The sequence below is a fragment of the Antedon mediterranea genome, chromosome 11, assembly GCF_964355755.1.
Source record: "Antedon mediterranea chromosome 11, ecAntMedi1.1, whole genome shotgun sequence".
Taxonomy (NCBI): domain Eukaryota; kingdom Metazoa; phylum Echinodermata; class Crinoidea; order Comatulida; family Antedonidae; genus Antedon; species Antedon mediterranea.
The window spans coordinates 1,635,893-1,648,748 of record NC_092680.1 but is presented as its reverse complement, the minus strand read 5'-3'; the positions used below and the strand labels follow the sequence as shown (position 1 = coordinate 1,648,748).

Genomic DNA, 12,856 nt, shown 5'->3' with positions numbered 1-12,856 from the left:
CAATACAAAATGAAAATTCCGCGAATATGATCTGATTAGTATCCTGAGAAATGTCACCATCCTTAATTGCAATGTTAGTAAGATATTCCTATGACTCAGGGGAGGACACGATCGAACCCAGCTATCAACGCGAGTTATTTTGGTCGAATTTGTGGGCAGGATGGCCATGTTGCCAACGGATACATAGATTTCCTATAAACCGCCTATGTTTCCTCTTTTTAATTGTTCATTGTGAAGATAAAATACATTTGTACTGCTAAAAGTTGTGAATAAAAATGAGGCCTATTGTATCGTAATTTGAACTTAGTTTGTTGGTCACAATGGTGGTTAATTCTTAGGTCAAGTTAACGTTTGTTGAATTATAGACTTGAACATTTGGCACGCATTTATGATGTTATTATGAATTTGACGTTTTTACAATCAATTGAATAATGTAAAATGGCAAAGTACAATTTGGCATTTTGTTTGTTTTGTTTTGTTTGTATTTGTATTTCTCTAACTTTGTTTGTTATTTTTTATTTAATTTATTTCAAATTTATTTAGAGAGGATGACCCTTCCAGCTGATATCCAGAGGGTCTCTTTAAAATGTCAAATATAACTATAACATTTAATTAAACTTGCGGCCTAATCAAATCCTGGCGCTTATTCAAAATTAGTACCTTGCATTTATTTGTAGTTGTTTAATGTTGTACCTTTGGCTTCTAGCCACAACGATTATATTTCATCAAATAAGCTTGTAACGTATGGTAGGCCTAATTTATTGCAATTTTTTTGTTGTCTTGCGTGGGTTCGTCCCACTTTTATTATAGTTCTCTGTTATAAAAATCGAGTCAATAAATTCTGAGGAATGCGGACGTGCGGACGAACTATAATAGAATCAAATACCAATGTGTTTGAATAAAGGATAAAAGTGAAACCAGTTATATAGAGGAAAAATGGCAAAAGTAGGAAAAATTTTGCTATTTCTCCCCCTGACTGAAACGTTGGAATATAAAAAACAATGAACGGTTTATAACAGACCTTGGCCTTTTTGTTTTCTTTTAAAGCAAATTTCTAACAAAAGAACGGTGTCTGTTATTTTTTAATATTATTGTTGTTTTATTGGATCTTATGTAGTGGTACTGCCCAAATAAATCCTGCTCTATGATTTGATGAAATCATTCAACCAGATCTGGTATTCAAGATGAGGTCTATTTAAATTGACTGCACCAAGAGAAGGTGCTGTTTTTTCCGCTGGTTCCAGATTGCAATCTGACGTATCTATTTCTATCTGAGACTGATCAACAATAAACGACACCCATCATGAAATTGACATTTGCAGTGCTTCTCTGTTATTGCTTATCTCTTGCATCTTCAGATGATTGTAGTAGCCCCGTTGTCAACGTATACGGTAGTTGTAGTGGTGGTGGTGGTATTAATGGTGCCAGTGGTGGCGGTTCAAATACTAACGGAGGCGAGTGCTCCGAGATCTCCTCTAAACTCGATGCTATGTCCAGTCAACTATCCAATATTGAAAGCAAGCTGAACAATAGCAACAGTTATGGACTCACCTTTACAGGTTAGCATAGCATTATGTAGCTAGGTAAAATGTATTGTTATAATATTATTATTACAGTCAAACAGTGAATAACAAATTAAAAATTAAAAATTATATTTATTTTAATTAAATTTTTATTGTTTCATGTTTGTGGCTCGTCATGATGCATTTTTGTGAGGGTCCCTAATGATCAGCTTAGGCTGAATGGACCACTCTTGTAAAATATTGTTGAAATAAATAAGAATAAATACCGCCTAATTCTCTTCGGGATGCACTTATATTGAACCAATACTGATACTACATACGTGAAACATTAATAGACATATGAGACTAATCTCTGATATGATCTGAAAATGGTTTGATTTTAATGACATTAAGCTTGATATTATCGATTCAATTAATGGTTTGTTATATTTCATATAAGATTGGGAAGTTGTATTCAGAGCTAATGCAGGAAACGGTGGTCAGAACCTACTTGAATTGTGGGAAGGGATAACATCATTAAATGACGGTATTCCAGAGGCCAAGAAAGTGGATGGTAGTTTTGAAGAAACTTATAAAAGCTCACTCGTGGAGCAATGGGGTATCCTTGACATTAAAAAGGTAACTGATCACTTATCTTTGCTTACTCAGAAAAAATGGCAATCTGAATATAGCGAGCTTTCGAAACAGGTGACACGCAACAACACAAGTGTAAGGATGTGGACGACAACACAAAAGGAAAAACACGCCTTTTCTCACTTTTACCACGGTCCGGTGGTGTATTTGGTTTTAATTTGTTTTTAGCATAACAATAGAGATCAGTATGGTCCTGAAAACCACAAAATAAATACAATGAGAAACAAAAGTAAATAATATTCTAAAATACAAGCCAATTCTTAGTAACGACCTCAACTTAACAGGCGACTCTAATAAAAAGGATTCTCTCTGAGGACTGCGACTATTACGTCAAACGGCACGTCTACCTAAACAGCCTCTGTATACTTTGTTAGAGTATACAAATACCTAATTAATTACCTACACAATTGCATCATAAGTGCCTGAATATTACTATTATATTACTAGAACAAATGCATGTTGGAATTTACTCACACTATTTGAATACTAAACTTAGTCTATTCATTGAATCAAGGAGTTATAATCTTAGGTTTGTGTAAAATATATAAACAATAACAAATCCATGGGCGCAGCCATTTTGTATGATAAATAGAGGGCGCACTACATGACGATCTATCACGAGCATGGTAGCCTCGTGTGTACAAATTAATCAAGTGTGAACTGTAGGATGAACTATTTTATACAAACTGTTAACTAGAAACTATCTTCTATAAACTAAACATTACTAAATCTATCTAAACATATTTTGTTAATACAAAGAAGGTTTATCACAAAAGTATATATTATAACATTATATGGCATAAAATCCTAGTTCAAAGATTGTAACACAATACTATTCAATAGGCTTCCTAACTGCACATTCCATGAGTCAAGGTTAACCCAAAACAAATGTCTAGGCCTATGAATGCAATCATCTTAAAATACAACATTAATGTTTCTTAAACATAACAGAATCTTATAAATGTATAACAAAGTAATATATGTAAAAAGTAGAGCAATTACCTTTTAATCAGATCTTTAATTAAGTAAGAGACAAAACTATCTGCTTCCTTGACCGGTTCATGAATACAAAAGAAAGCAAATCATTTGAAAAAGACTGTTACAATTATAGGGGGCAGCAACACCTATAGGGGGCAGTATTTAATTATCACATGATTAGATTAATCCCCACACTCCCCTGTTTAAGCTGAGTTTGTCCTCAAACTTAATATTATTCACAACAAGAAGAATCTTTTCAGTATTTTCAGAGTCAATGCCAGCATCATCAGGCCAGTCAGGGTAAACGTCCCCAGTACCATCGTCTTCAACAAAGGACTCTACACATTCCCCTTCGGCTCCCACAAAGTGTCTCATCTTCTTCTCTGGGAGAACATATACTGTGTTTCCATTACCATGGGCAGCACGCCTAGTTGCTTCTAGTTCGGCTCTTAGCTCATCAACCGTCCTCTGCACATCTCGCAACGATGCCTTGCTTGCCATCACTGATCTCTAATGTTAAAGCCAAATACGATCCACGATCCCACTTCTGACACCAAATTGTAAGGATGTGGACGACAACACAAAAGGAAAAACACGCCTTTTCTCACTTTTACCACGGTCCGGTGGTGTATTTGGTTTTAATTTGTTTTTAGCATAACAATAGAGATCAGTATGGTCCTGAAAACCACAAAATAAATACAATGAGAAACAAAAGTAAATAATATTCTAAAATACAAGCCAATTCTTAGTAACGACCTCAACTTAACAGGCGACTCTAATAAAAAGGATTCTCTCTGAGGACTGCGACTATTACGTCAAACGGCACGTCTACCTAAACAGCCTCTGTATACTTTGTTAGAGTATACAAATACCTAATTAATTACCTACACAATTGCATCATAAGTGCCTGAATATTACTATTATATTACTAGAACAAATGCATGTTGGAATTTACTCACACTATTTGAATACTAAACTTAGTCTATTCATTGAATCAAGGAGTTATAATCTTAGGTTTGTGTAAAATATATAAACAATAACAAATCCATGGGCGCAGCCATTTTGTATGATAAATAGAGGGCGCACTACATGACGATCTATCACGAGCATGGTAGCCTCGTGTGTACAAATTAATCAAGTGTGAACTGTAGGATGAACTATTTTATACAAACTGTTAACTAGAAACTATCTTCTATAAACTAAACATTACTAAATCTATCTAAACATATTTTGTTAATACAAAGAAGGTTTATCACAAAAGTATATATTATAACATTATATGGCATAAAATCCTAGTTCAAAGATTGTAACACAATACTATTCAATAGGCTTCCTAACTGCACATTCCATGAGTCAAGGTTAACCCAAAACAAATGTCTAGGCCTATGAATGCAATCATCTTAAAATACAACATTAATGTTTCTTAAACATAACAGAATCTTATAAATGTATAACAAAGTAATATATGTAAAAAGTAGAGCAATTACCTTTTAATCAGATCTTTAATTAAGTAAGAGACAAAACTATCTGCTTCCTTGACCGGTTCATGAATACAAAAGAAAGCAAATCATTTGAAAAAGACTGTTACAATTATAGGGGGCAGCAACACCTATAGGGGGCAGTATTTAATTATCACATGATTAGATTAATCCCCACACAAGGATGTAACGCAACGTAAGTAGTTGACCAATCACAAGCGATGGATTATTCGAACTGTCGCTTGTCATTGGTCAACACGCTGCCGTTGCGCTTACCTAATTGCGTTGCGTCCTAGTGGGAAACCATCTTAACAGTGCGCATGCGGGTACATTTCTTGCAAGAAAACGGCCACTGACTACTGTTGCACAGGCACCGAGATTTGGACGACTGTTGGCGTTGCCTTGAGGGCAAGTCCTCATCTCAACTACCCGCATCGCCATTCGAAATCCCCCTCATACCGGTGGCCGGGGATAATAAAATATTACGGAAATGTGTTGCAGGAGCAGATCCCGGATTTTGGAAAAGAGTCTAACGAGAGGGTACACAGTGTAAGAATTTCGATTTAGTGGGTGGAGGAGGAGAGCGAGGGCCTAAACATTGCTAAACTGATCAGTACATGTCCTTTATTTTGCCATTGTAATTGTTATTTTAGGGCGGGGCATATGACATGTAATCATAAGGCATGCATGTACTGTTAATTACTGTTTACAAAAACTAATTAAGCGCTAAAAATTGTAGGTCAAGTTTACTTTTTACAACGATGGTGAAGAGGTGATGACGTTGATATTTAACGGCATTGGAAGTAACAAAATGAACTGGTTTGACAAGGACCGTCTTTTACAAACACCGTATCCAGATATGCTGACATCTACATTCAATCACTTTGAGATCGGCCCAGTTATAGGGTAAATTTTTCTTTTTTACTTTAAATTCAATGTTTCAACTATTTGTAGTATACTACTAGATTACAGTCATTATATATTAGGCCTATATTACGTTCATATTATTAAAATATCTAAATGTAGGCCTCTATTTGAGGTTATAACCAAATTATATTCACAGATTTCTAGTAGTATCAAATAATAGTCAAACAAGATAAGCTCAGGTAGCTATAAATTCCCTTATATCTTTTAATGGTTTCATCATCATTAGAACACATGATTAACATGTACATGTATAAATACATAAACAAACAATTAACCAGTAGGCGTGTTTCCGTTGCCTATGTATTCTTACATTTTTGTAACAGAATGTATAGACCTAATGTAATGATTTACATTCGTTTTAAAACAGGCCATGCCCTATCTGTCGCATGTGGTACATCAGTAAGAATCATGGCGGATGTAATGTCGATAAAGGCTGGGTAGCTGTCACTTCACATAATGCCTGTGTCTGGGACAGAATATTTGGTGAAGCACCTCAGTTTGTGTATTCCAGCAGGGGTGGTGCCAATGTTTGGGAATCAGGTACGTAAATAGGATATCTTGCATGTCATTAACCTTTGTAAAATATGTATCCAGTCGTTATCAACTGCTAGAAGAATACCATAGTATGTCGTTTCCAGAAGTATCGATCTATCTGATAGCAGTAGGCCCTATAGAGTATTCCCAATTGTGTTCGATTTCTCTTCAATATTTCTACTGTCGTCAATCTCCTGCTTCGTTTTCCTTCTATTGATGTCCAAACTGTCAATATCGTAAATACATAAAAAGTAGACATATTTCACACCACGGTACTCATTTACTGATTTACTTGTATCCACAGATAGCCCTTCCAGCGCCAGTGTGATGGCAATTTCGATCAACACCAGAGCCTAACGATCGAAATTATGTGCAACGCAGTATGTAGTCGTTGCAGCCTAGTATTATAATCAACGATGTCTATGTAATTAAAGTCTGAAATGATTCGCCGTTGTACTAAAAATTTTATTTGCTAAAAACTTCTTAACGTTCTAATGATGCTTATAGATTCTTAGGCAAATATATCGTAATTGCTTTCTATATTTTACTCAGCGAAGTCTTTAAAATAAAAGATGTGTTTTATCAATCAACCGTTTGTGTTTGTTATTTGAATTATTTGTTAATGAAAATGAATTGTATAGAGACATAATAATTTGCTTACATTATACAGTATATGAAAATATTCTGACTGAATTTAAAAAAGGAAGATTATTACAGAAAATCTGGTTAATATTTTATAACGGAGATAACGCCATAAATAAGGATTGTGTGACCTAAAGCTCTGTCTACACTATCAAACTTTATGTGACAAAAAAATGTGATGAATAGTTATATACACAAATAGGGTAGTGATATAACATCATCATGTCCATAGGCACTTCACATTTTTTTGTCACATAAAGTTTGATAGTGTAGACAGAGCTTAATAAAGAAAGATTGACAACAATACTAATTTGAATTCGAAACATGATCAAGAAGAATTAAGATTTTATTTTAATACTAGGCTATATTGCGTTTAATACAATTTACTTTAATACTATTGGTTTTATTACAATATTATTACTTGGATCTCACAAACTTGGTATTCAAAAACTGGTACGTATGAATGCTAAATATGACTGTAGCCATCAATAAAAAGTATAATTAAAATATGACTAGAGAATGCGATACACATAAGCATGATGACCAGATCTTCCCTATCATCCTTTATCCATCCTTTTCAGTCACAAGTACCTACTTGCTTCCAACATACCATTGTAAGCTAATCTAACCTCTGCTTGCAAACGAGTTTTTCTAAAGTTTGCATGTGTTGACAAACGTCAGCAAACTGCAGAAAACAAATTTTCAGAAGTCTACACAAATAGCAAACTTGAGTTTACTCGAGTTTGCAAACAAAACTTGCAAATGTAGACTCGATTGAAGACATAAAGTTGCTATACACCAATGCTAACTATACAGTCACAACATATTTAAGTGTATGATAAGCGATAGGCCTACTACTTCTTTTCCATTTTAAAGTAGAACCCATAAGACAACCTGACCTTTCTTCATAGGACAGTATGACTAGCAACGGCTGTTTTAATTTAACTTATAAGGCTGACTAGGTGGTGGTGATCATCATTTCCTGGCATTCTGTTTACACCCAAAATATCACTACAGTAATATTCAAAATATCACTATAGTGATATTCTAGGTGTAAACAGACTACTATGACTTTAAATGTACTTTTGACAGACATACGTTTTGATGACGGAACACATACATGTATTTAAAAACTATCCAAAAATAGTAAATCCCGTCATGCATATTACAACAATGAAAACACAAAAAAGAATGCACTTTTTTATCATTTGTATTTCGAAAGGAAATAGTGAAATTCCCTGATATTTCCTATAAATTTAGAGTGCTCCTAAATATTAACTGGCATTATTTTATCCAGTAATAGGCCTAATAAAGTAAACATTTGAAGACAAAACCTATTGAGTAGGAAAAAAAGTGTTTTTTTTAACATTGGGAATACGGGTTAATGAATTGAAAGTTTAGGCTAAAAGGTCGATGATTCATTAATGTGCAACTTTCTCTTTCTTTCATATTACATAAAAAAAATTTAAGAATATTCACAAGCATAATACAAAAACAATTATTTTTTCAATACTGTTCAACACAATTTTAGATAGTCAATTTAGGCAAACTATAAAATACAATGGCCTCAAATAAACACGTTTAATTAGGAGGAAATTATCTATTTAGGCGCCGAACTTTCGCCCATTAACTCATTAGATACTGACCATTAACAGCCCTCATATCTGGTGTTTAATTTTTGCCAGAATTAAATACCCCCTCCACATTGCCTTGCAAAACTACGGAGAGATTATAATATCACCAAGCACTGGGACGCACACCATATAAAGAACGCCGGCGTTAATGCCCCGGTGGTGTGTGTAAACTTTGGAGTTTACGCACATCATATAAAACGCCGGCGTTAATGCCCCGGTGTGTGTAAAGTTTGGAGTTTTTTAATGGTGATATATACGTTATACTCAGCTTATTTTGGACTCCATAAAGACATTTTCAAATGAAGGCCTACTAGCCAAGAATGACATTTAGTAGTTTCATGATAAAGGCATGACATCGTCTCGCGTAAACATCAAGAGTAGGCCTACACATCCTTAATATAATTAACCACAAACAATAAATTAAATTAATTTCTAGTTAAAAAACTGATATGAAAAGTGTTTTAATTTATGGTGACTTTTTGACTTCACGCGGCTTAATGGTACCAACTAAACGGTCAGTTGAAGGAAGTAAAGATTATTAGGCCGGGTCTTTAGATGCTAACTATTACAACGTGATATCACTTATTCATTTATTAAGTCATAATGTGAAACAAAGTAGGTCACATTTTCAAATATTTCATTTTAAAAAAATGAGTGGCATATAGAGATTGTTTACATACAACTGAAACAAGAATCAATGTCATTTATAAGTTAACGGGAATAAACACACAATTAAAGAAGATTATTTCTGTTTATAGGCCTATACTATGTAATCAGTAAATTAACTAAAAATCTTTCAAAAAGATTTTCACACGATGATAAATTTACATATTGATATTTTTTTAAGGAAGCACGCTAAATACACTAGATTAAATATCTGTAATCTTGGACAAAATTTCACGAACTTTGAAGCCTTATTTGGACCAAAACTAATGAGAAATACTTTGTCATGTTCAACATCTTGCTTGTAGGAAACACTTCCCCAGTTCAGGCTATTTGAGTCATCCAATGCTCCAGGATGATGTCATCATCCACTGCGGAAATGAAAATCACTATTTAACCAGCAACTTTCTTCAGTTTCAAAGACATTCGACTTGAAAGATTCACTGATTGAAGCCGAAACGTTACCGACAGAACCTAGCAGCCAACCATGAAGTACACATTGATCATCACGATTACTCTTGGTAAGTACCATTTTTTTTTCTACCGTATTTCCAAGAAAAAACCCACGACTAAAACGCCACAAACAACCTGACAAAGTTTAGCAAGATAATAACCACCGGAGGAACCGGCATGCTTATTTAAATTGTACGCAAATTAATAAACGTGTAATTGAGAGGTGAATCTTTCTAAAAAACTTGCTAAATTGCTTATATTTGTGATTATTATATTAGTGTATTGCTAGAAAGACTGATCGACCTTAAACTAACATCGATTATTATAATGCTTAACGTTTTTTTATGATTAATAGTTAAAGCAACGCCATTTGAAAGCAAACAGTATAATGAACATTTTGTATTGTACTTAGTAGGCGTATAAGTTACCGTTCGCATAATATGTAGGTGGTTTACAACAACAACGTTGGCCTAAATAATTATTGAAAGAAATGTCAATGTACAGGTAATCAATGTTAATTAGTTAATTGGGGAGCATATTTTAATTAGATTAACTGTCAACGATATTGAACGAATGAGTTGAATCTTTCAAACAAATTCTCCAATTTTAACGAATACAAAATATTGGTCATTTAAACATAAACATTTTATTCAATAATAATAATCCGCCGTTTCCCACTTGAAACGAATGCTATGCCAGGAGAAACTTCGGCACTCCTATGTTGGCCGAGGAGTTCAGTTCAGTTAAAGATGGGGTTCGGTCGAGCAATGCTATCCTACCGCGCGGCGGCGATTCACCAATTTTAAAACATATTTTATAACATATTTTATAGCTGAACGTGCAATATAATGATTATAACTAATGTGTTCTTTCTTTCCATTTTCAGCATGCTTATGCGCATACATAAATGGACAAATTGTTCCAATAATGACTACAACACCACCGTTTAATGGTGCCGGTGGTGGTGCTGGTGGCGTCGGAACCGGTACTGGAAATGGATTCGGTGGTGGATTCAACAACAACCAAGGTGGTGTAGGAGGAGCTGGACAACCAGACTACGGTTACGGTTCAACTTCATTGCCAAATCCTACGTATCAGCCAAGTAGCGCCGACGATGATAACTCATTCGAAGACTCTACCACAATGAATCCTAATGGAAATGGAAACGGAGCTAATGCACAGCAGTCAATGAGCGGCGGTGGACAATTCGCCATTAGTTTTGTAGCTATTTTAATGGTAATCGGTGTTGCTGTTCTGCTTGTGTTCCTTGTACGACGAAAGAGAGCTCAGGCCCTCAGAGAGCAAGTTCAAGCAACTTCAGCATAGATCAATTTCAACTCTAAAAACTTTATAAACTTATTCACGAAAATCTAATTTAAAATACTGTTTTAGTCTAATTATTAAGTTTACAAATAGGCTGGCCTATTTGCTGAGGCTAAACGCTTGTGGCATTAATAACTTATGGTTTTTATAATACTATAGTACGAACCAAAAAAACTTTAAAAAACAGTATGTATTTTATAATAAAAATATAAAAGTAACGTAGCATACTATTTGCGATGTTTAATTGAACAGATATTTTGTTCAATTTGGCTAGAAATTGTAACCAAGAAAGACGCTGCACTGTATCTAAGACAGCTAATAAATAATTATATAATACTAACTCTGTCTATAATCTATTATAAAATAACAACAGTAATGTTGTGTTATGTTATATAAATAAACTATGCTATATGATGCTCTAGTAATTTATTAATGTTTAAATATTTAAAAACGTGCAGATATTATTGTATATGCAATAATCTCTATCAACATACTACTAGAATACATTTATTCTGATTTTAATCTGTTAATATTTTTGGATTTTGTGCCTTATTTTATGACATTAGATTACTAATATGATTATTTGCGTTTATCTTTTTTTAATTAAGATTATATTTTTGAAAAGTTGTTTTTGCAAAGTTGGCAAAAGTGGAAATGGTAGAGCAGGATGCAGGAAATGAATGACTAGTATTCACATTTGAAAGTGTGTTAGTCATTCATCTATCGGTCAAAAAAGAGAAACACTTTATTACTAACAAGGTTACATTTATTAATAAACGAAACCTTTAACGTTGCATTTGTGTTGTAGTCATTTTTGTGTGTAGGCGTCAGCAACAATTATGAATGGTTAATTGCTCCTAAATTTGTATCGAGTTCAACTCTAAAAGAGCTTCGTCTTCCTACTGATGGACTTTACAGAATCGATTTTAAGCTTGGTTCCCCAACTTAGCGTATTGGTTCCCAACTTGGACGTAGTGTATTGGTTCCCGCTTGGACGTAAAGAAAGAACTCAACCAGCCGCAAGTAATTGGACCAATAACGAAGCGTTACCATCCGAATTGAGTTGGCCATAATGTCAATTCGTCTAAATGAGAACCAAGCTTAAGGGAAACGTGCACCCGCACCACCACAAGAATATAACCAATCGCAAGCGACGGATAATCCACTTTTGATTGTTAAAATTACTTGACTTGCGCGTACGTCTTTGCGTTGCGTAGAGTCATATTAAAATCTCTAAAATAAGATCAACATTTCAATGATTTGTTCAATGTTTCCATGATTTAAAACATTGGTGGCGACCAATTAAATTGTCCATAATGAAATCTGAATTCACTTGGAATTAGCAAAGGGCTTTTATTAATGGACTAATAAATAAAGTTTGGAAAGGTATTATTTTCATGATAGTCTTTTAAAAAGACAATTGAAACATTAACCATTTTTGGATCAAATAATGATATGAGGAATGACTAACACAAACAGATATCTCTTTCTGGATCAAATAATGAATGAGGAATGACTAACACAAACAGATAGATATCTCTTTCCCGTGGCTGAATGTATTATAATTAGTATTTGGGGTATCCATTAATGTCGGAACACCTAATTATTTACATAGAGAGAGGAACAATTAAGACTTTTTAACTTCAAAAAGGGTCAATTTTGCATAATTATAAGAGAAAATGTGTAATTACTTTAGATAAGTTATAGAAACTGTATAATTTGCTATAATGCAAATTTAACATAGAACTATACTTGTACTTTAATAGTTGAATGGTATAAGATTTTATTCAAAGTTTTAACGTTTTGAACGATGGGGGCGCTGTTGCAACTGTGGATTCAGAGCCATAATGGGTTTGTGTGGATTTAAAATAATACATTTTTACAAGTGTAGGCCTAGTATTCTAATAATATAATTATATAATGGCTGATGATTGTCCAGCTCATAATTCGTATCAATAAAAATTTATTCAAGGGGGTATTTATAGAATGAATGTTTCACGGATATTTACACGTGTCGCACGTGGTATGATGTGTGTGTGAGTGTGTACTGTACTACGGAACAAAGTTT

General features: G+C 34.0%; 2 protein-coding genes and 1 long non-coding RNA gene across 3 annotated transcripts; 2 read left to right on the top strand and 1 right to left on the bottom strand.

The window, feature by feature from the left end:
* The first annotated feature begins 1,078 nt into the window (after positions 1-1,078).
* On the top strand, positions 1,079-6,624 carry LOC140062678 (uncharacterized). Its single transcript, XM_072108982.1, has 5 exons — positions 1,079-1,559; positions 1,963-2,141; positions 5,352-5,518; positions 5,907-6,079; positions 6,378-6,624. Exons 1-5 carry the CDS (start codon positions 1,304-1,306, stop codon positions 6,428-6,430), a joined length of 828 nt encoding a protein of 275 aa, XP_071965083.1. The 5' UTR covers positions 1,079-1,303; the 3' UTR covers positions 6,431-6,624.
* LOC140062679 (uncharacterized) lies at positions 2,135-4,786 on the bottom strand. Its single transcript, XR_011847516.1, has 3 exons — positions 4,622-4,786; positions 3,159-3,812; positions 2,135-2,349 (listed from the first exon to the last, which is right to left on the bottom strand). It is a non-coding gene; the product is annotated as an uncharacterized lncRNA (long non-coding RNA).
* Positions 6,625-9,404: 2,780 nt separating the features above from the next.
* Positions 9,405-11,582, top strand: LOC140062559 (uncharacterized). The gene is made up of 2 exons (XM_072108826.1): positions 9,405-9,533; positions 10,352-11,582. The coding sequence occupies exons 1-2, from the start codon at positions 9,500-9,502 to the stop codon at positions 10,789-10,791; spliced, it is 474 nt and encodes a 157-aa protein (XP_071964927.1). The 5' UTR covers positions 9,405-9,499; the 3' UTR covers positions 10,792-11,582.
* The last annotated feature ends 1,274 nt before the right edge of the window (positions 11,583-12,856 follow it).